The sequence below is a fragment of the Petaurus breviceps genome, unplaced genomic scaffold (assembly GCF_028583685.1).
Source record: "Petaurus breviceps papuanus isolate PSGF00001 unplaced genomic scaffold, PetGlider_PUasm1.0 227, whole genome shotgun sequence".
Classification (NCBI taxonomy): Eukaryota; Metazoa; Chordata; class Mammalia; order Diprotodontia; family Petauridae; genus Petaurus; species Petaurus breviceps.
The window spans coordinates 5,012,653-5,037,329 of NW_027185896.1; the positions used below are offsets into that span (position 1 = coordinate 5,012,653).

General features: G+C 35.5%; 1 protein-coding gene across 3 annotated transcripts in view; it reads left to right on the plus strand.

The window, feature by feature from the left end:
• SFMBT1 (Scm like with four mbt domains 1) overlaps nucleotides 1-24,677 on the plus strand; it is a 184,696-nt gene that overhangs the window by 77,632 nt on the left and 82,387 nt on the right. For 2 of the 3 annotated variants that reach the window (XM_069095485.1, XM_069095483.1), the window contains exon 2: nucleotides 21,423-21,580. In XM_069095485.1, coding sequence (XP_068951586.1) covers nucleotides 21,553-21,580 — 28 coding nt within the window. In that variant the 5' untranslated portion in view covers nucleotides 21,423-21,552. Of the gene's footprint in view, nucleotides 1-150; nucleotides 215-21,422; nucleotides 21,581-24,677 lie in introns of all 3 variants that reach the window. The other variant, XM_069095484.1, reaches the window with a different exon arrangement.

Here is a 24,677-nt window from a genome sequence, read left to right on the forward strand (position 1 = left end):
GTCATAATAACACATTCCAAGACAACAGATTTTTCAGAGGTGAGGTAGGAGGTGTGTGCTTGAATTGTGAGAATAAAGAACTTGTGAGGTTTGCTTAGTGTTTTTTTCTCAGTTAGACCTTTGAGTTCTTCTCTCTTTCTCTTCATGCAGGCATTCAATATATCAGAGGATTTTCAAGAATTTTTTTTCAAGACTTTTTTTTTTGCAAGAAGGGGTAAGTTCTTAGAACAAGTAAACATATATTTGAAAATCTTGAGATACATAAGATTAGGTAGTGTCTGGTGCTGACTTTGGAGAGAGACAACATGATGCAATGGTAATCACTGGTTTGGGAGTAAGAAGACCTCAGTACAAACACTGCTTTTGTTACCCAAGCCTTAGTTTCTTCATTTGTAAAATGAGGTTAGACTAGATGACCCTTTCACTTCTAAATTTATGATCCTGTGACTTGGATTCAGTTCAAATCCTGTTCTGACATATAATAACTGTTTGATTCTAGGAGGATACTTCACCTCAATGCATCTAGCCAGTTCTCTAAGATTAAAATTACAGATGAGTTGCTGATCTGTATCATTGGAGGGAGTTGTGTATCATATGAAAGTACAGGTTCACGAAATGTATTAATTTGATTCATAACACTGTTTCAGAATAAGTTTAGAGCTTTTGAGGGGTGGTACAGTCTGGGTTTGTTGCTTAACATCTTAAGTCTTTTTAGCATGTGAAAAATTATCTAGTACATTTCTGGTGCCCACACATTTGGTTTCATTCTGCTTCATGTTGAGCTTTTCTGATTAAAAGGTTTTGGTGTTCTTTCATTATGACCCTTTTTAAAGTGCTGATCTGCCTTGCTCTAGCTTTCTTTGTTGCTTAATGTGTAAACTTGGTTGATGAAGTATGTGAGGTATCAGACTGGTCTGCCACTTAACAGAATTGTATTATAGCCAGTTTTATCTTACTGATTTTGCATTTTGTTTTGACACAGTTGTTTCCTGATAAATCCCCCCATTTAAAAAAAAAATTTAAAATCTTGGTTATAAGTTTCTCTCATTCTTCATTGCCTTTTGTTGCTTATATGTGTACATATTCAGATGAGTACATAGTTTCACATATACAAGCATATACTTTTTACATAAGAATGAGGAGCCCTGGGTAATAGTTTAGCATGGATAGTAGGATCAAGTGGTTTTTTTTTTTTTTTGGTTAGCGGAAATATGGGCATCTTTATAGGAAGTAGGGAATGAGCCAGTAGAGGGGGAGAGATTAATATAAATGATAAAAGTATTTATGACATAGGGAACAGTTTGTTGAAGGAGAAGTGGTGGAGAGGGATCATTTGAACAAGTAGAGAGGTCAACTTTGAGAAGGAATAAGGCCACTTTATCATATGAGATAGGCGTGAAGGAAGAGATAGTGATGTAAAGCATCTGAGTAATAGGAGATGAGAAAGAGGAGAGAGGAGGAAGTTCACAGCAAATGGCCTCAATTTTCCTTTGGTAAAATGTGGCAAGGATCTCTGCTGAGAGGTTGGGAGAAGGGGAGCTGGGGGAACCTTGAGGAGAGATGAAAAGGTTTAGAAGAGCCACTGTGGAGTATTTATTTGATAGTGAATTGATAAGGGAGGTATAATAAAATTGCCTCTCAGCATTGAGGGCCCAGTAACAAAACTGACATAAATTTGTTGTGGACCCTTTCAGAGTGATTTTTTTTTTCCTTCCTTTGTACCATAGCATGTGTATAAAAGTAAAGGAAGTGACTAGTGAGTGATCCAAGGCTTAGGGATGACAGAACAGAATTGGTGATATGATAAGAGGGTAGGGATTCAAGAGAGGAAGAGTTGAATTTGAGTTGAATTGATTCACCAAGCAGTTAGGATAGGGGTACAAGGAGATAATGGGGAGATGACCTGAGAGAAAATTGAACAGTCTAGGAAGAGTTGAGTTTGGTAAGAGAAGGAAGGGGAATAGGTAGAAAGCTAATGAATTATGGTTGGATAAGAGGATTTTGTAATTCTTGTACCTGGAGGTGCTATATTTGTGAATAGTCCAAGATGAAAGGTATGACCATCTTTGTGTGTGGCTCAGATGAGGAGCTCTTGGGAAGTGATAGGTTGAGGAACTTAGTGGTTAGGATATTTGAGGGAGAGGTAATTTTTTTTCAATTTTTAAAACATTTTTATTTAAAGCTTTTGAGTTCCAAATTCTGTCCCTCCATCTTCTCCCCTCCTTGAGAGGGTAAGCAATCAGATATGGATTATACATGTGCAATTATGTGAAACATTTCCATATTAGGCATTTTGTAGGACTAATTATATATTGAACACTCAAGAAAAAGAATGAAAGTTAAAATTGCATGCTTCAATTTCAGTTCTTTCTCTGGAGGCGAATAGTATTTAGTCCTTTGGGATCGTCTTGTATCATTGTATTGCTGAGAATAATAGCTAAGTTATTCATAGTTCTTCATTGCACAGTATTGCTGTTACTATGTATAATGTTCTCCTGGTTCTGTTCACTTTACTATGCATTAGTTCATCTAAGTCTTTCCAAGTTTTTCTGAAATTCTCATGCTTGTCATTTCTTATAGCACAAAAATATTCCATTACAACAGTTTACCGCAACTTGTTTAGCCATTCACCAATCAGTGGACATCCCTTCAATTTCCAATTTTTAGGCCTCACAAAAAGCTGCTATAAATCTTTTTGTACAGATAGGTATTTTCTTCCCTTTTTTGGGTGGGGGGTGTCTTTGGGATGTAGACCTAGCAGTGGTAGGTCATATGTATGTTAAGTCCCCTAGTATGAGGGCAAGATTTGAGGAAGAGATAAAAATTGTGAGCCATGTACCAAATTTATTGAGGAAGGAAGGGAGAGTAAGAGTAACCCTGGGGATTCTATAGAAAGTAGCTACCAGGATTTTGATTGGGTAGTAAATATGAATGGCACGAACTTCAAAGCAAGAGAGATTTCTGAATGGTAAAGGTAGGGGTAAAACCTGGAAGTGGCAATGGGGAGCAAGGAGTAATCCAATTCCTGCCTTGACCAGTGAGCAGAGGGGAATGAGTGAATGTGCAACCAGTACTGGAAAGAGTGGCTAGGGAGGCTGTGTCAATGGAGGAAGCCAGATTTCAGTGAGAGCTAGTAAATGAAGGAGTGGGAGAGGAAAAGATTAATCCCTGAATGCTCCAAAGATGGGGTGGAAGTGCATACATATATTTCATCTTTGGGTTCAAGCTTTGTCATAATTTCATAGCAGTAGGTTTTGATTGTTGTTATTTTTATGTTGTCATGGTCATTTTGTACCTTTTTTTGCTGTTCTTCTTACTTTGTTTTGCATAAGTTCATAATAATACTTCTTTCTAGTCATCATACTTACAATGTCTAATAGAAGATTAAAGGAAATTTATCTTTAGGTTGAACAGAAATCACTAACCCATTGTAGATTGCAAGACAAAATCAGTTTTGTCTTACAGAGCCAATTTAATACTTCTTCCACATATTTGAAAAGAGCTCTTCTTTGTAGTTTAATTTTCCCCAAAAGATGCTTCAGTGTTATTGGTTAAAAGTATAGATATAGACTTGTATATGTATTGGCATAGGCATAAAACATAATTACTTAATAAATCTCAGTAACCCGTATATGAAAAGTGGAGGGGTGTTGAATTTTATTATTTTAAGAAATTGTTCTTTCTGGTGATTTGCTGTAGGGGGAGTGTCAGAATCTGGAAAAATCTGGTTTCTTGGGTCTGGACTTTCTAGCTATGTAGTAATTCTATCTTAGAGGTGCTCCACTTACCTAGTACCTCACTTTGTGCTTTTCTGAAATCCTCTATGCCTGGAATCATCTTTGCCTAGAGTTTTCCAAGCTAGAAATTAGCCTAGCTGTTGATTAGTTCATCTATACCTGTGATCTTAATGGTAAAGAACTTCTGACAGAGCTAGTTTCTTCTCTTTCTTTTTATAAAACACCTGATCTTCAGTTTGCCAAGGCTGCTTGATGAAAGGAGTGGAGATAGATGCAGTGGATTGAATTTTTGAAAACTTGGTGTAATAATATGCAAGTGAGCACTTCTCAGGTACAGCCTCTTAACCATATTTTTGCAGACTTTCTTCATATTTTTCCTAGCCATGGCCTGAAGATTATGTCTGAGGTTCTCCAATGATAATCCTTGGTTGTATTCCTTCCCTGCCCTTTCCTCCTCCTGTTTTAGAATGTGTCATTCCTGGGGCGGCTAGGTGGCGCAGTGAGTAAAGCGCCGGCCCCGGAGTCAGGAGGACCTGAGTTCGGTTCTGGTCTCAGACACTTAACACCCACACAAAAAAAACTAGCCATGTAACCTTGGGCAAGTTACTTAACCCCAATTGCCCTCCAAAAGGAAAAAAAAAAAGAATATGTCATTCCTTGCCTTAGTAAGGGGTGGTCTTAAGGTTTTCAGATATCATCTTGCTGCCCCATTTTTTTTGGTGGGGTAGTGCCTGTTCTATAATTATGTTTTAATTCATTCCTGTTTCCTTCTCTGTGTTCCCCAGGGTGTCCTTTAATAAGCTACATGGCTGTCATTTAAATGGATCAAATGAGAGGACCTGTTGGTTTCAAGATTGACTTGCTCTTTTGGTTCTTCATTGAAATCTTAAGGGGGGAGGTTGAAAGAAATTGACTGGTTTTTCAGGTTGATATCTATTATATTATGCTTTTAAGTTGTGCTACCTATAAAAAAACAACAAACATAATCAGTTTGAAAACTATTCATGGACTCCAGTACTGAAGTGAGTCTTTGTTTGGATTGATTAGTTGATCTCACTGATATGGACATTATTTTCAGTGATGCAGATCACAACCTCCTTGTACCTTTTTAATCTTGTGAGATTCTTATTCATCCTTCCTATAATTCATTTGTGGATTATAGATTCAGTTAATTGCTTTAGGTTTCCCCATATCTATATTCAGATCTAGTATTTTTTAGTGTTAACATTTTATCATAATATTTTTTCTTGTCAGGTAGTTTCAAATGGCTTTCAGTTTTTTCAGGTATGACTTAGTTACTTGTCAATATTTTAGCAGCCCATTCTCAAAATATGCCACAAACTGGAAATAAACAAGGAATGGAAAGGTTTTGAAGTTGGAGGATTGGTGGGTGGGTCAGAAGACACTGCTACTTGCTTGCAGCCTGTGTGACTTTAAGTAAGTTACCCAGCCTTTCTGTTTTTGCTGGTCCTCAAGCAAAGACTGATTACCATTTGTCAGGAATGCTTTGGAGGGGACTCTTTTTTGGGTCCCATTTGGACTAGATGGTTTCTGAGGTCCTTTTCAACACTTTACATTTTATGATTTTTTTTTCTCTCAGTTGTCAGTTTTCTTATGAGAGAATTAGAATTAATGACTTATAATTCCTAGAGAGGCTTTAAGAAGACACTAAAAACCCTAGAAGAAGGGGCCCAGACGACTGCTTTTGTGGTCATGGCAGAGACCCATATCCTCATTACATAAACAAGTAGAAGTTATTTTAGGTACATGAGCTCTTTTAAAATTGTGGTTTTAGTACCATTTCTTTAGAAAATGAACTGCTGACAATATAAGTCACATAAGATTTCTAATTTTTATTATTTCCTATACTTTGAAAACTAGATTTTTACAATGTTCATTTTTATGCTAGAAACTGTCCAATTTTGAATGAACTTAACTTTTTTTGAATAATCTTACATGTTGAGCATGCTATATTACATACACATATGCTCTGGGTATATTATAACAAACTTAAAATTGCCAAAGAATCAGTTTTTAAAATCATACAGTTAAATTATGCAAGTTGAGGAAAATGAAAACCCAACAGTATGCTAGCACCCAATTGTGTACCAACAGTTTACTTGAAATATTACCTAGTACAAAAGGTTGATTTTCAGTTCTGTATTTGTAGTTGCCTCAAATTGCCTAGCCTAATAGGTTTGATTTAGTTGAGATATTCACTTTATTATAACTAATGCACCAAGAAAGTTAATTTTGAGTTAGACATGTTTTGCAATATAACAACAAGGACTGTGCTAGAAAATAATTTAATTCAACAGGTATTTAACAGGTTCCTATCATAATTTAGATTTAATGTGAAATTTTTGCTATTACAAAGTGTTAAGATTGATAAGACCAGATGAAAATTGGAGAGAATAAAAGATGATTTAAGACAATTTTGAAGCTAGTTTTCTTTAAGGGATAGTGTTCATTTATGGGTTCTAGATTAGGGAGATGCATTAAATAGAAAGGTTTAAAATTCAGCTAATTTGGAACTTCAGTAAAGCTTCATTAATTTGGTAATTTGGTGGGTCCATTATGTCATTGGTATGAATTATACCTGCTATCAATGCATATCATTACTTGTGCATGACTTCTCTTCCAGTATGATTCTTCTACATATTTTCCCATAAATCTCTCAGTAGAGGAAATACATAAAACACTGGAGGCCTTCCTTTAATTTGTTATCTGTCTAAGCATACCAGCATACCATGTGGGCTTTCAAGTTTTTTGTCTTTCACATTCTTAATATATGACCTATGTAATTTCTTTTTTGGGGGCCATATATGTTCTTAATATCTTATGTGCATTATCTTCTTGGATACAAACTATTGGTAACATACTTTAGCCACCTTACTCATACCTACATCTATCCTATTCTCTTTGGCTTATTTGTAAGTTTAATTTGTCAGGGTTCAATTCAGCAGACATTTATTTAGTGACTACTGTGTGTAAGCTACTCTGTGTTCATGGGTATAAGGGATTTTAAAAAATAATAGGTACTTCTATTAAGGAACTTGTAGTCAAACAGGGAAGGGAGAGATAGACAATTATGTATAATAAAATGGAAAGTTGGTGGTAAAGAAGTGAGTCTGGGAATGTTCTTCTAGACTGTTATTATAGAAATATATCACTAGGGAACCAGAAAGAGAAGGTAACTTGAGGATGGGGGTAGGACAAAGGAATATTTTAGCAAGGAATGACCTGGTTTGTAGACTTCAGTCATGCAGTCTTTAGAGATAGAAGAGAGGGTTGGGATTTTTGATGGAGCAAGGTCTTGAAGGAAACTCTAGGGAATAGGATCAAGGGGTACATGATCTTTGCAAAAAGGACTGTATCTTCCTTTGAGACTACTGACAATAGATAGGGACATGGAGACTTTTGGAATCTAGGAAGTTCTAGATGTCTTCGATCTTTCTAGTCAGATAGGTCAAATCATCTTAGTGTTTGAAAGAGTAGGAAGTCGATAATGATGGCTTGGGGCAGAGTTGAACAGTTGCAGTGGGAACTATTGTCCAGTGGTTCCCAGCCTGTGGGCCATGAGTTATTATTGCAAAAGGTCCTTGAATTCAAATGTGTGGTGCTCACAATATAATAGATGATTGGTATAGTATATATAGTAGTATATATAGCATGTAGTACTATTTTGATATAGTCCCTGAAAGCCACAAAACAGAACCAGATATTTTAAGTGATTTTTGTCTATACAGTGATTATTTTTTAAATGTAATTTTCTTTCAATGAACAAAAATTTATTTTCTCTATTTTCTGCCATTTAAATGGCTACCTGTATCCTCTAGAACAAAATACAAATTTCCTTGACTGTATCTTATCTTTAGGTTTATTCAACCAAACTTAGATCAATCAATCAACAAGCAGTAAGCATTTTGGAAGCCTTACTGTATGCTAGGAGCTGGATACAAAGAAAATGATAAAAACACTCCTGGGTCCTCCAAGAGTTTATGTTTTTATGGGGACATGCAGCAGTATAACATGTGTGTATATAGATAGGTATAAGATAATATATAATAGATACAAGGTAACCCATCAGGGGAAGGCACTAGTAGCTTGGGTGACCTGGAAAGGTCTCATGTAGAGAAGGTGGTGCTTGAACTGAGTCTTTTTATTTATTTATTTATTTATTGAACTGAATCTTGAAACAAGGCAGGGAGTCTAAGAGGTAGAGGTGAAGAAGGTGAGCACTTCAGGAATAGGGGGGATAGCCAGTGCAGTGGTATGGAAACAGGGTATAAATAAGAGCAAACATCTAAGTACTGACATGCTATAGAGGACTTTGAAGGTAGTAATGTGTAAGAAGACTGAAAAGATAAGGAAGGGATAGGTTGTTAAAGTTGTAAATACTAAGCAGAGGAATTTATATTTGATCCTAGTAGTAATGCGGAGCCACTGGAGTTTTCTGAGTAGGGGATGGATGACAAGGTCAGAAATGATCTTTAGGAAAATTATTTTGGAAGCTATGTGAAGGATGCATTGGAATGGGGAGAGACTTTGAGACTGATTAGGAGGCTATTGCAATAGTCTAGGTGCAAGGTGATGAAGGCCTGAACTAGCATGAAAAGAATGGACATATACTAGAGGTGTGGAGATAGAAATGATTAAGATTTAGCAAGTGATTGGATATGCAGGGGAGAGTAAGAGTGATGAATGAATTGAGGAAAATGCATAATTTGTAAGCCTGGGTTAGTGATATATATATATGAGTGGAACTCTCAATAGTAGTTAAGGAAGTTTGGGAAAAGGGGTAAATTAGGAGGGGTATTATGAATTCTGTGCTTTTGTAGAGGCTACTTTTACCTTCCTCCTCCTCCCAATCCCAAGAATGTATTTCCTCCTAATAGCTTCCTTGTAGAATCCTTAGCTTCCCTTAAACAGTCAGCTCAAGTGCTACCTCCTCCACAAGACTTATCTTGATTCTTCCTTGTCACTAGGTCACTCCCCCCCCCCCCATTTTGTACTAATTTTGTATTTTTTCATATCTAACATCTGTTCATTTTGTTTTTGCTGGTAGAATGTAATTCACTTGAGGGTAGGAAATGTTGTGATTTAAGTATTTTGTGTCCCTAGCACCTAGGACTATGTATGGTACATAGTTGTTCTTAGTTGAAGCTGATGTTCTTGGATGGCAAGATGGATTTATTTTATATTATGTATATTTGCTGAAGTTAATGATTGTTTCAATTAATGCTTAATTTACTTTTGGTGTCCCTAAGCAAACCATTATGTCACCAGCAAAAGTGATGACTTTGTTTCTTCTTTTCCTATCTTCATTTCCTCAACTTCATTTTCATGTCTTACTTGCTTTAGCTAGCATTTAGAACACTATATCAAACAGTAATTATAATGGACATTCTTGCTTTACCCCTGATCTTATGGAAAAGAACTCTGAGCTATGGTTTTAGACAAAAATACTACTTGTATTAAGGAATGTTCCATTTATTTCTAGGTTTTCTAGTGGTTTTAACAGGACGAGGTGTTGTATTTTGTCAAAAGCTTTTTGTGCTTCTATCTATTGACATAATTATGTGATTTTATTTTTATTAATAAAGTCCGTTGATAATTTTCATAATTCTAATGGAAACAAGAGCATAAAAATCTTTTACATAGGTTAGGTATTCAAAAAATTAATATATTTGTTGGTTGAATAAACAAAATGGAAAACTTACAGAGCATTAACTGCTGTGACAAAGACAGTCTTATTTCCAAAATCCCTGTAGATGGTGAAGCAGGACACGACATAAATAATGTTGGCATGTTCATTATGTTAACACCTGTCAGTAGCAGGCCAAAACACTGTAGTTGAGTACTTAAGATCTTAGCCAGCTGTTCAGAGATTTTGATACAATTTTTGTCAAGGGCTTCCATTTTTACAAATGGAAAATAGTGTCACCCAGGTTTGCATTATAGAGCAGTAAGAACACCTATGTTGGGGTGGCCAGGTAGCACAGCGAGTAAGAGTACTGGCTCCAGTGTCAGACTGACCTGGAGATCGAATCCCGGTCTCAGACACTTAGCACCCACCCAGAACACCTGGCTGTGTAACCTTGAGCAAGTTACTTAACCCCAATTGCTTAGGGGCGGCCAGGTGACTCAGAGAGTAAGAGCACTGGCTCCAGTGTCGGGATGACCTGGATCAAATCCGGGCTCAGATACTCAGCACCACACCCAGAAATAACTGGCTGTGTAACCTTGAGCAAGTTACTTAATCCCGATTGCTTAAAAAAAAAAAACACCTATGTTGTTGAAGACCATTGGCCATTTTTCCCCACTCCTGAACTCAGACATGATCTAGCCATACCTCTCTTTGATCAGCTTTCCATGCACAGTCTATAATAATGTTCCTGCTCTGTGCCTTTGCACTGGTCACATGTGTGGAAAATGCTCCCTCTTTAAATGTATCTCATGGAGTCCCACTTTTACTTTATACCCATTTATTTTAGAAACAAATATCCCTAAGGACCTCAGGGCCCTAAGTCAAGTGATAGTGCTCCAAGTAGAAAATCTTATAGTTTAGTTGAAAAAGTACTTATCAGTGACCAAGACATTAAATTGAAACCTTTTAAAACTTTTAATAAAGTTTCCCCTTAGATATGCCCTTCCCTCATCAAGGCTTCACTTGTAGCAAAGATAAAAACAAAAACAAAAAGCCAGCACTTTGATGGTGTCTGATAGCATATGAATCATTTTACACCCACACTCTCCTATGTCTTCAAGGGATTGAGGAGGAAAGTAATTTTTTTCATCTACTGCATAAGTTGAGTTATATTTTATTGTTCTTCCCATTTATACTTTTGTGGGGACTATATGCATTGTTTTCCTGTTGCCACTTCACACGAGAAACTTTCTTTTCAAAAAGGAAAGAAGCCAAGATAACACATTTACTCTCTTCCTCATTAGTCATCTTCCTTTTCACATATTTAATTGTGGGATGTTGAAGATAGATTAAACACAAATTCAATTAAGATCATATGATATAGAAATACAACAAAACTATATTAATTATGTCATTTATCTGGCATTTTGAAGGAATGAAGCATCTGGAATGCTAACTTATCCTGATGACTGAAATTTAACCCTTCAAGATGTACATTTACTTAAAATGTATATTCATAAAAGTGGATGGAAATGTGTATACCCTTTGGCCCAGCAATATAGGACTGTATCCCAAAGAGATCATAAAAAAATGGGAAAAGGACCCACATGGACAAAAATATTTATAGTGGCTCTTTTTGTGGTGGCCAATGATTGGAAATTGAGGGGATGTCCATCATTTGGGAACTGGCTTGAACAAGTTGTAGTATATGAATAGGATACCATTCTGCTATAAGAAATGATGAACGGGCAGACTTCAGAAAAACTGGAAAGACATACATGAACGGATGCTGAGTAAAGTGAGGAGAACCAGGAGAACGTTGTACACAGTAGCAGCCACATTGTGTGATATGACTGACTTTGATAGACTTAGCCCTTATCAGCAATGCAGGGACCTAAAACAATCCAAAGGACTCATGATGGAAAATGCCTTTCACATCCAGAGAAAGAACTATGAAGTCTGAATGTAGAATGAAGCAGACTATTTTCTTTTTTTTGTTTTGTTCTTTTCTTTCTCATGGTTCCTCCCCTCCATTCTAATTCTTCTATATAACATGACTAATGTGAAAATATGTTTAATGGGAATGTGTGTGTCAAGCCTCTATCAGATTGCATGCCATCTTGGTGAGGAAGGGGAAAAAATTTAAAACTTGTGGAAGTAAATGTTGAAAACTAAAAATAAATAAAATTTAAAAAAAAGGAAGGACATAAAGTTATATAACCTTCATAACAGTCTTTCTGCAAAATTAATGATTGAGTCAAAGTTTGAAGCAGTCTTCTCCCAAAGTAGTTCTCAACCTCTAGATGATCTTCAGTGTTTATCACTGTCCCTTGAATTTTTAAAATAATTTGTGTTTTTTCCTTCTGGATTTGACAGGTGAGCATTTCCATATACAAGGAAAATGAGAGTATTGAACATGAAACTGAATCTCTGTTAACATGCAGCTTTTAAAGAATAGAAATATATTCAGCAAAGTAGTTCCTAAGGTGTCCCACTTGTCTGTTCCCCTCTGCACCTGTTCTGTTCTCTTTTATTGTTTTAAATTTTTTGATGCTCTTGTCATTCTTTTCCCCTTTGTTCATTACTGTCACTAGCACCTCATTGCCTCTCAAGTATCCCCCATCTAAAAAGATTTAGCCCTTCCCCTGTAATAAATAAGCATAGTCAACAAAATACATGTACAAATTGGCTGTCTGAAAATGTATCTCATTTTTCACCTCTAAGCTGCCAGTTTGATATTAAGAGGTGGGAAGCATGATATAATTCCTCTAGAGTCATGGTTGGTCACTTCATTGATCAGAGTTCTTACAGTCTTTCACAGTTGTTTTACTCTACCATACTATAATTACAGTTGTATAAATTGCATTGCATCAATTCATACAAGCCCTCCCAAGTTTCTTCAGATGTGTTCATGGTATATTTTCTGTCACACACGCACACACACTACTTCTTACTACTATAAAAGAGCTGTTACAGATATTTTTGTCCATAAGCATCTTTTCACTCTTCCTTTGATATCTTTAGGGTGTAGATCTAGTAGTGTTATCACTGGGTCAGAGAATATACACAGTTTAGTTACTTTTTGGACATAGATCCAAACTGTTTTCCAAAATGGTTGGACCAATTCATAGCTCCAGCTGCAATGCATATTGTGCCTGTCCTCCCACAGATCTCTTTTCTCAGCTCCTTCCAACAACTGTCATGTTCTCACTTTCTGTCATTTTTGCCAATATGAGGGGTGTGTGGAGGACTGTCACTTATTTTAATTTGCATTTTTTATTAGTAATTTCAAGAATTTTCCATATGGTTGTTAATAACTTGGTTTTCCATTTTTGAGAAATGCCAGTTTTTATCCTTTGACCCTTAATCTATAGGCGAATAGCTTTATTATATATTTGACCCACTTCCCTATATATTTTGGATATCAGTCTTTTATCAGAGAAACTTTCTGAAAAGATTTTTTATAGTTACTTCTCTTCTAATTTTAATGGCATTGTTTTTATTTGTGTAAAAGCCTTTTAATTTTATGTAAACAAAATTGCCCCTTTTATCTCCTTTGATCCTCTCTATCCTTTGTTTGGCCAGGAGTTCTTCTATCCATAGTTGCAAAAGATTTCTCCTACCTTGTTTTTCTAATATATTTATGAAATGACTTTTTATATGTAGATCATTTGTCTGTTTAGAACTTGTTGAAGTATACGGTTTTAGGTATTGGTTTAAATCTAACTTCTATCAGACTGCTTTCTAGTCAAGTAGTAACTTTCTGCAGTATCTGAGGTTTTTGCATTCATCCAACATTATGCTATATTCATTTGCTTCTGGGTCTTGCGTTCCTAATATGTCCTACTAATCAACTTTTCAGTTTTTTAACCAATCTATTGACTTTTTAGAAGCCAAGAATGATCTAATTATGTTTCTATATCACTAACATATCTTGTCATCCACGGACCTCTTTGACAACTTCAACCCCAGAACTGACTATATACACCACGTATGGTCCTAGGTGCTGGGGACGCGAGTAGAAAACCATAACATTTCCTACCCTCAAGAAGATTATAGGCTACTGGGGGAAAACAACATAAACAGAGATAAGATACAAAACATATACAAAATTACTATGAAATGTTGAAAAGGGGGATGGCCTAGTGTCAAAGGGGAATCAGGATAAATCTTGTGGAAGAAGGGGCACTTGAGCTGATAACAGGCCGAATTACAGGCAGATTGACCAATTTGCTGTACTCCACCCATAATGTTCTGTTATCTCCCTGTCTTATACAGTCTTATACAGGCTACTGTTCTTTTCCCCTCCCTGCAACATGGAAAGTTGTAGTATGAAATAAAAGCTAGAAATTGAGTGGCACCAGATTCTATCTAGTAGGAAACCTTGAATACCAAGATAAGTCAGCAAACATTTATTAAATGTATGCCAGGCATTTGTACCATCTTGGAATCTTTTTATTAGTTTAGGTATTATCACTTTTATATTAGTGTGGCTCAACAACAAGCAATTTACTTTCAGTTCTGTAGGTATTATAATATGTGTCTTGGTAAAATAACATAGTTTTTTAAACATTTTAATATAGGATTTATTTTTTTCATAGTTTACTCTATTTTGGGGGGTGCTATTGCTGAACAGAAATGTGATTTTTGGGGGGGCTTATTTTGGATCCTGCTACTTTATTGAAACTTTGCTGATTCCCTGGGGTTTCCCAAATAGATCATGTCATATGCATTTAGGGATAAATTGTTTCATCTTTACCAGTGTTTATATCTTTAATTTTTTTCTTGTTGCTTTCCATAAGATTTCTAGGACTATGCCAGGTTAAGAGAGAGGACAGATGACTTTTTTTTTTGCTAAGGCTTGTATTTATTGGGATAATTTCTATTAAAGCTCCATAGCAAATACCAGCTTTTATTTTTCAGGAGATACTTTTTAAAAATCACATTAAAAATATTTTTCCATGCCTATATTTTTAGGGTTTTGGGCATAAATGAATGCCATTTTTTTGGTCAAAAGTCTGAATTATTAATTATGTGGTATTAGTTATGTGGTTTTTGTTATTTTTGTTTTAAATATAACTATGCTAATTTTTTTCTTAATGTTGATTCATCCTTGTATTTCCTCATATAAATCTATTTTTGCCAATGCAATTTAAAATACACATACCTATTTCTATTGTCTTTTGGCTAGGATTTTATTTCCAATTTTTATATCACTTTTCAGTATTTGTATTTGTCTGAAATTCTTGCTTTGCTTTTTTTTCTTCCAGAATTTATTTATTCATTTTTAGTTTTCAGCATTTCATTTCCACAAGATTTTGAGTTCCAAATTTTCTCCCCATCTCTCCCCTACCCCCCACCCCAAGATGGCAAGCATAATGATTACCTCTTCCCCCAGTCTGCCCTTTCTTCTATCTTCCCTATCCCCATCCCTCCCCCTTATCCCCTGTCCCTTTACTTTCTTGTAGGGCAAGATGGATTTCTTACCCCATTGACTGTATGTTTTATTTCCCAGTTTCATGTAAAAACAGTTTTTTTTTTAACATTTTAAAACTTTTAATTCCTTGCTTTGATTTATTCTTCTCTTTTTCAGGTATTAGGATCATGTTTGTCTTTCATAAAGAATTTTGGCAAATGTGCTTTTTTTCTCAGTTATTGCGAATGATTTTTGTAGAATAGGTTAACATACATACACATTTTTTCTGAGCCCTATATAATCTTTAAAAAAAGATATACTAAGGGAAAAAAGTGTGTATATCTTTATTGTTCCCATTCATAATATGCCATGCCTTAGTTTGCTGAATTCTTTATTTCCCTTTTTATTTTGTAAGATTTATCTAGCTCTGAGAGAGGAACATTAAAATTTCTTATAGTATTATATATGTCCTAAAATTCAGTTAGCTTTTCCTTTATGAATTTAGCTGCTATGTCATTTGGTGCATATATGGCCAATAATGATATTGTTTCATTGCCTGTCTTGCCTTTAAGCAGATAAAGTTTATTTCTCGACATGGTGAATTTTTCTTTTTGCCTTGTCTATTAGTATTTTTGTAATTTATGTTCTTTGAATTACCTGATAGCAAATTTCGTTTCTTGCTTTTCATTTTCATTTTGTATGTGTCTTTTTTAGATGTTTTTGTGGTATGTAACATTTTATTTGGTTTTGGTTTCTTATATGTTCTGCTATTCTTTTTCATTTTATTGTGTTACTTTATCAATTGATATTTAAGATAATACTTCTAAGTTTTATAATTTCTTCCATTTATTTCCTTCGTACTGATTTTTATCTTTCCTCTTTTAATAATCATTCTGTCCCCTGAAAGTTGTTTTGCTTATATTAATTCAATTCTAGTTGATTCACCTAGTTTTTTCTTTTTACCTTCCCTATCCCAAGTTCTTTGATTTATTTAACTAGTTCCTTTCTTGTTCTCTTTATTTCTTCTGTCTTTTGACCCTTTCATTTTCTTTCCCAGAAAAGAGTATGATTCAAAAATCCTCTCCTCTGTCCCTAAATTCTATCTAATCTCTTAAGATTCTCTTATGGTGCTTTTTCTGAAGATGTTTTCATTTACTTTTATTTCTCTTCCCATCTAGGTTCTTATGAATTGTGTTCTTCCTCTTATAGGTGGTATACTTACACATTACTTTTTCCCCCTATGTCCCCTGAGAAAGTTAGGATTTCTAGAATACAAAAGTTGAGCTTTTTATTATCTTCCATTGCCATGTTATTGTATTTGAGGTGTCATTCCATCCTCTCCTCATTTTTTTGCAGGTTCTTTTCTGCTTTGTTTCTGGGATAAAAATATTAACTGGTTTTGCAACTCAGATCTCCTTAATACATGATTTTTAAAAGTTCTATGTAGGATTTTTTTTTGAGGGAGAGGAGGTTATTACAGGGGTTGGAATTAGTGTTAGTGATGAGCAAAAAATAAAGCAGAAAAAAAAAGAAGAGTATCATTTTAGTTTTTTTTTAAATGCATAGAAGAGAACAAAAAAAAGGAAGTCTAAAGAATCACAATCCAGCCAACTTTGAAACTGTGTTAAATTTATCATATTCTTAAAAGTATATATATAGCTAAATAAAAAAATACTCAATAAAATGTATCCTCCAAAGCTGAAAGAGAACATTTGCTCAGTTTGTTTATTATGTATTGGGTTTATTTGGAGGATTCGTTGCCTGAATATTAAAATTTGACTTTTCCATTTAGGTTATTTGTTTTCTTCTCATTAGTATTGTTTAAGATGTTTGGATCTGTAGTCTTTAAGTATCCATGTTACAATTCATCTTTATCCTTCCATCCCTTTCTTCGAAATAATGTTGTTTTATTAATCTTTCAAGTAACAAAATAAATTTAGGGATTTATCTATTTGACAATATCTATAATAAGTTGTGAAAGTAAAAGTATCCATTTAAGTAGCAATTACTGGATAAGTCAATATTATTTTAGAAGAATTTCATGAGAAATAAAACACCATTTTTTGTACTATAAAAGGAAATATAATACCAAAATGAACTGATAAATCAGTGTGAAATAAAGGAAGACAATAAAACTGCTTTATATGAACTGATAAAAGGGTACAAATGAAAGTGAATTAAGTTTCCATAAACCATATATAGATATTTTACTGTTTTTTCTACTGCATAAAAGGACAAAGTAGTCTGGCAATAAAGAGACAGATCTAGCATGTTTCACAACTGAATGGCTTCATCAGTTTACTTCTCTTGGTTCTATTAAGATAATGAACTGATGTTTCATTGCTTGCAGTCTGGGTGATAGTGTGAGTTTGAAAAGCGTTATAATCTCAGATTGAAGCCTTATAAAACCTGAGTTTCTACTACTGCCTAGTGTGGGAATTTGTTTTAGCCTAGAGACTCCATTAGGGAAGAAAAAAAAATCCTTTCTTTAGAAACTATGTTCACATTACTCCAGTAGGTCCTATGAGTAATTAATGTTTGTATTTATTTCATAAATAAAACTATAGCTAAAATCTTAACATTTATTTAGCACTTATTACATGCTTGGCACTGTGCTAAGTAACTTGTTTAGGATCATGTAGCTAGTAAATGTTCCAAGGTTAGATTTGAATTCAGGTCTTTCTGATTCCAGCCCCATCCCTCTATCCACTGTGCCATCTAGTTGCCTCTCTACCTGCTTTTCAAAACCTATCAAAATCAATTATTGTGCATCTGTGTTGATAAAACTATCAAGACTACATGTGAAATAAATTGAAAGGTTAGCCTTGCTATATGAAACTTAACTTCATGCATTTGTTATGTGGCTTTACAAACCTTTCCATTCCCACTCCTGCCCTTATTATTAATATTTACAATGATGTTTAGGTCACCCCCATTCTTTAAAAAAAAATAACCAAAAACCTTTACATTTTTTCAAGCTTTTATCCTTTGAATTGTTTGCCATCCTAGGTCATTAACATTCTCAGTTGCCATATCTTCATCTTTACTTAGTTACCTACAGGTTGTGATTACATTTAGACCTCATCATCATCCAGAAATTTTCCAAGATTTTGAATTTTCCTTTCTGTTCAGAGTCTTCTGTCGTTCTGTCCTTTCTGTCTACTCGTTTGTCCTAAACCTATTCTTTATATTTATCCTCCTCTTTTTTCCCAGCTCCTCATCTCTGTTCTGCCATTCTGTTCTCATATCTGCCTTTCACTGTCTCAATCCTATCATTAATAGATTCAACAAGATACTATCCTCCACCCTTGACTTCTTTGATTGTTTATCTTTTCAGCAGTTCAAAAAGGGAAAAGACTAGGCCAATGAAGAGGATGATCCAGGGTAAAAGATTGACAGGATACTGAAAAGATAAAGACTGGATCTGTTAAAAATTCCCATTATCTACCCTTAATTAGGCCCTGATGTCTGCATTATAATCCTTCTTATTCATCTCTATCAAAGTCCGAAAAGAAGCTATTGGTAACTTCTGATACTCTCAAGCCACTGATACCATTTCTGCCTCTCTCTACATAACCTTGCTTCTTACTTTGCCGAGAAAATCAAGGTCATTTATAATGACTTCCCTTATCTCCCAGCTCTGGACTTAAGAATGTTTCTACCAAGAAAGCTGTTTTTAATAAATAGTGATTTGTGTTTTCCACATATAATAGTTTGTTTTGTTCTACTTTGTACATGGAACTATGTATGGTAGGGCTTTTTTTTTGGAGGGAGGAGTTTTAAATTCAGCATTAAAAAAATTATCTAAAGCAATCAAAACCATTCTATCCCTCACCAAGCATGTTTTACCAGAGTCCCAGGGGATGAAGGAGGTGACCCTTTGCTTTTCCTTTTCCTTTCTCTTAGCAGAGTACCTGGTGCATACTAAATGTTTAATAAATATTTATTGACTGCCTGACTTGACTTTTCCAAGATTACTCCCTTTACTTGTATCCTTTTTTCTTTCTGCCCTTGGTCTCTTTTCCTGGCCACTGGCTTTGTCTTCACTGTCCACAAACAACCCTACACCTCCCTTCATCCTTAAGACAACAACAAAATCCTTCCTGTCCTCTTAGGTTTTATCCTATATCTTTTTCTCTTCATTGTGAAAATTCTAGAAAAAATATTTTTAGGACTATTTGCTTCCTTTTTTTTCTTTACAACCCCCCCACTTTTCAACACCCTATAATCTAGCCTAATCCTCCAGTGAAACTTTCTCAGAATTTACCAGTGTTGTCTTAACTGTTAAATCCAGTGGTATTTTCTGCACCTTTTCTTCCTTCCTAGGTTACTATGACTTTTCAGTCCTTTGCTTACTTTCTGACCGCTGCTTCTGTCTCCCTTGTTGAATCATCATCCATCTTCCACCTAGGTTAGGTGTCTGCCAGTGTAGACACTGGATTGTTCTTAGAAACATTGACGATTATACTGCTCTTCAGGACCTGTTGAGGTCTGTAGAATTGTGCACCTCTAAGATCATCTGCTTATTCAGTTCCTTTTTTTTTTTTTCCTTCTTGGCCTTTTCCCTCTGTTCTTTGTCATATCAGTAAGTGGTGATTTCTTGCTGTTGTCAGAGTTCCTACCTATAATAGAACCTTTCCTAAATTGCTCATTTGAATCAGTTGTGACCTTAAAACAAGATCACCAGCATGTTAGAATTACATGTAAAGCAAAAGTAAAGAAAAAAACTGAGTGTGGGCTTGAGGTTCTCCTTGCCCCTTGAGTAAAATAGACTTTGTTACTTCTCTTTGTATTTTACTACCATATATCTTGGCTATCTTCTAGATGGATGAGGTTGCTTATTAGCTGAGTTCCAGGTAAATGGAGTATATCTTAAATATCACCTCTAGTATAGCAACAAAATTGAAATTTTTCAGAAAGAAAATGAATAGAAACTGAGGTTGTTGATGATCCTGATTTGTAATCTCAGCCACGATATTTGTTACTGAATTGATTTTAAAGAGGAATGATGCTTAAATAACATTTGTAGTTAAGTTTTGATTTGTTAATCTGTTAGAGGCAGATTTGATAATATTTTAAAATGTAAATTTTATCTATATATTCTTTGTAGCTGCTTTAGGGGGAGAGGTCTCATACTGAGTAATCTGATATAAAAATCTGTTAAAAAAAAACCTGAGATCTAGCAGATCTTGATGATAACAAAAATCTACCTGAAGAAAAGATATGTTTTAAACAACTGTATTTTGGTTGCTTATGTTTTTTCCATTTTAAGTGAGAATGAAATGATAGGTCCACATTACTCCATAATTGTGGGTGTACCCAAAGAGAGATCTCTTAGGCCTTCTTCTCTAGCAGTATTCTCTGCATGAACTCAGTACCCAGGGGTGTAATTATCAACTTTCTGCATATGACTCCCAGATCTACCTCTCCAGCCTAAGTTTCTCTATGGAGCCCCATTCCCAAACTACAGTTTCATACTGGACATTTCAAAATGAATATACCAGAGACATCTTAAACTTAACATACGCCAAATGGAGCTCACTCCACATTTTCCAGATTCTCCCCTCTACACCGAACTTTCCTATGTCTGTCAAGAGTAGCACCATCTTTTGAATCTTAGACATCCATCATCTTGGTATTATCCTCAACTCCCCACTCTTCTTTATCCTGCATCTGCATTTGAGATCTGGAAGTTTATAACACCACAATATCTCTGTATCCAAGAATGTGTAGACAAGTGTTTAACAACCTTCGCTACCTTTTCCCCCCTACCCCATAAGTATGTACAGTAGCCTTTACACTTCAGTTTCTGTCATTTAGCATTTTTCTCCATCACTTTATTTTTTTTGAAAGCAATGGGGGTTAAGTAACTTGCTCAAGGTTACATGGCCAGTTATTTCTGGGTGTGGTGCTGAGTATCTGAGCCCGGATTTGATCCAGGTCATCCCGACACTGGAGCCTGTGCTCTTACTTGCTCAAGGTTACATGGCCAGTGTTTCTGGGTGGGTGCTAAGTGTCTGAGCCCGGGATTCGATCTCCAGGTCTTCTCAACACTGGAGCCGGTGCTCTTACTCGCTGTGCTACCCGGCCACCCCTCTCCATCACTTTAAATTTAGACAGCACGATATATGGATTTCCAAAAGCAAATGCCCATGATGAAAATTTAATAATTGGCTGTTGAGAGCCAGTATAAGCTAGCTCTAGCACATCCCTGCTTGTATCTGCTGCCTTATGTCTACTTATCCATCTCCTTAGCCTAGGCCCTCATCATCTCTCACCTAGATTTTTGTTTTTAAACTGTTTATAACCTATCTTTCTAATCTGATTAACCATTACACTCCTGTGCTATGTCTCCTTGCAATTTTAAACAATTAAAGCTTAATACATATGGATAGATATGTGTGTATATAATGTGTGTGTGTGTGTGTGTATCGTGTATGTGCTCTCTAACAGTAGAATGTAAGCTCCCTGAAGAGAAGGGTCTGTTTCATTTTTGTCTTTGTATTCCCAATACCTAGAATTTCTTGGTGTATAGTAGGAGCTTATTAAATGCTTTTTTGTTGGTAACTGATAAAGCAGATTTGGGACATCACTCTGTTTAAATATTTTTGTTTTTCAGCATTCTCATTTAAACCAATATGGATGTCTGCTAACCAGACGCTAGAGAGCTGCTGATTAGCATCAGATGGTGACTGCGTTTTACAGTTTCTGTCCCTGTGTCTGAGGGAGATAGTCTGAGTGCTGTGGAAATGAACGGAGAACAGCAGCTTGACACAGGTATTATTATCAATACTCTATTAAAGTGCTTTCTCTTGTTAACATTTATGATTAGGTAGAGCCTGGAGAGTACAGTGTAATTTTTTATCCCTTTCTTTTGACATATGATTATTGTACAACATGGTGAAGTTGATAAAGAGTCAGAACAGTATAGTAGAACTACACTTTAATTCTTGGTAATTTTAAGGCAAATGGCAAAATAAACCTGTATGATAGCAACAGCTATATAATGGAAATAAGTTCAACTTATGCATCAGATTTGTTTTTCCTCTGGGAAAAGAAAGTCTTTGGGGCATAAGAGCAAGTTAGCCTACAGCAAGTGTCATGTTACCATATTTTCCTTTTTTACCCAATATAAAATAATACAAATCCGTATGTTAAAAAAAGTGTGTATGTACATACAAATAAGTATGTAAAAAAAAATTAGTATGGAAAAAACCTTGGAGTTAAAGTCAAGAGACCTGGGTTTGAGTTCTAGCTCCGCCAACTAAACTCTGCTACTGTTCAGATCAGTCTGAAGTACTTATGAGAACCTTTAACAGGTTTTTAATGTCAGTTTTAGTTATGAATCTTCCATGATCTAGTTAAACCACTTAGAATACCTATTTTTTGTCATCTCTTAGGTAGTAACACCAAGTCCAGTTATTCCTTCCTCATTGAATTCAGTGTCTGCTTCAGAGCAACTCCTGCCCTCATAGTATACTGGGTATTTGAAGACTCATAGTGATGTTTCTCAGATAACTCTTAACTTTTCAGTTCCTTATTCTACTTAATTTTCATGATGTATTCCTTTATTCCATTTCAATATAGGCATGCTTCTTGCTCCTAACTACCACTTCTAGACTTTCTAGACTACAACCATCACTTAGTACCTTTTCCTTCATTAAGAGTCACTTCAAGTGTAACATGGAGTTTAAGTCCTGGTGGCTGTTATCTGTCGTCCCCCAAGTCATTCTTCCTCTTTTCTCTTGGAGTTCAGTGCCTGACTCAGTATTTCTTTCTTCTGTATCTGTCACTCTTTTAATTGGGGACTTCAGTTTTCTTGGTTTCCATGAGTTTACTCTGCAGTTACAAACAGGGGTGATGATACGTTTAATCTCATTACCGACAAGTGTTTCACCTCCATTATCTAAAACTGAAATTCCTTTTCTGACCATAGCCTCCTGTTATTCCATCTCTCATTCTATTTCACCCATCCTAAACCTACTGTCTGCCTTAATCTTCCAGTTACTTTTTTCTCTCTCCCTTCTTTCTTGTGCCATCATTCATGTTCTGGCCTCACTGTTTGCCTTCAGAGTCTTGACCTTTTAGTTAACTTCTTCAGCTTTATAATTTCCTTTTCCATTGTTTCTTCCTTGTCTTATTATCTGTGGCTTTCCAGATTTTTTTGGGGGGGGGAGTTAATCTCTTTCTAAAAATTTTTTGTGGGTATATTTTTATTTTTTTAAATTTATTTAATTTTCAACATTCATTTCTACAAGATTTTGAGTTACAGTTTTTTCTTATCTTTCCCCTACCTGCACCCCAAGATAGCAAGCCTACTGAATACCCCTTCCCCCAATCTGTTTTCTCTTACATCCTCCCCTATCACCCCCCTAACTTTCTAGTAGGGCAAGATGAATTTATATACCCCAGTGTCTGTATATCTTATTTCCCAGTTGCATGTAAAAAAACAATTTTTTAAAATATTTGTTTTTAAAACTTTTGAGTTTCAGATTTTTTCCCTTCTTCCCTCCTTACCCACCCCCATTGGGAAGATAAGTAATTCAATATAGGTCATAGATAAGTAGTTACCCAAATCATTTCCATAGTTTTTACATTGTGAAAGACTTAACTATATTTCCTTCCATCCTATCCTGCCCCCCACTTACTCTATTTTCTCCTTTGTCCCTACCCTTTTCAAAAATGTTTGCTTCTAACTATCCTTTCCCCCAATCTGCCCTCCCTTCTATCATCCCCCCTCTTATCCCCTACTCCCTTATTTTCCTATAGGGTAAGATACCCAAGGGAGTGTGTATGTTATTCCTTCCTTAAGCCACATTCAATGAGAATAAGATTGTTCCATTCCCTTTCACCTTCCTGCTCTTCCCCTCCATTGTAACAGTTTTCTCTTGCCTCTTTTATATGAGATCATTTACCCTCTCTCCCTTTTTCTTTCACCAGGTAAATTCCTCTCTCACCTGTTAATTTTATTTTTTAGGTATCTGTAGCAGCAAGCACCCCAGCATCCCCAGGGTGGCTGCCCACACAGGTTCTTAGATCTGCTTTGTTAAAGGAAAGCAACTCAAAATGGGTTAACAAGCTTACTTTAATCAGTCAAACATATATCGTTTACCTAGTTCAGGGGAAAAAGGTCAGCACCTTGAACTTCAAAGTATAGAGGCAGAATTATCAAGACAGAAACAGATCAAGTAGACAGCTTTCCAAACTGTCCAACCATTACAACCATACCAAATCAACATCTGGGTTTTTCAAAGCCGGGGGGCTCTGGATAACGGCTTCCCATAATCCAGATCAAATCACAGAACAATTCTCAAAGTGAGCCCCAAAACAAAGCTACACATCAGGGCTTATATAGCCTTCTCCTGGCTCAGAGAATGTAACAACCTTATTGACTCACTGGCCAATCAAGAAGTATCTACTGAAAAACAAGGCTCCTACCCCAGGCTCCAGGTGCACTTTAGCCTAGGGGCAGGGAAGATCTTACAAATTTACATTCCCATTACAGTATCATCCTTTCATAATCAACTCATCCTGTACCCTCTATCTATGTATACATGGACATACATGTGCCCACACTTACATATATATTTATATATACATGCATCCTCCTATACATATGTGTATGTGTATGTGTATACACATACACATATTCCTTCAACTATCCTCATACTGAGAAAAGTCTTATGAGTTATAATTATAGTTTTTCCATGTGGGAATGTAAATAGTTCAACTTTAATAAATTCCTTATGATTTCTTTTTCCTGTTTACTTTCTCATGCTTCTTGTATTTGGAAGTCACATTTTCTATTCAGCTCTGGTTTTTTCATCAAGAATGCTTGAAAGTCCTCTATTTCGTTGAATGACTATATTTTCCC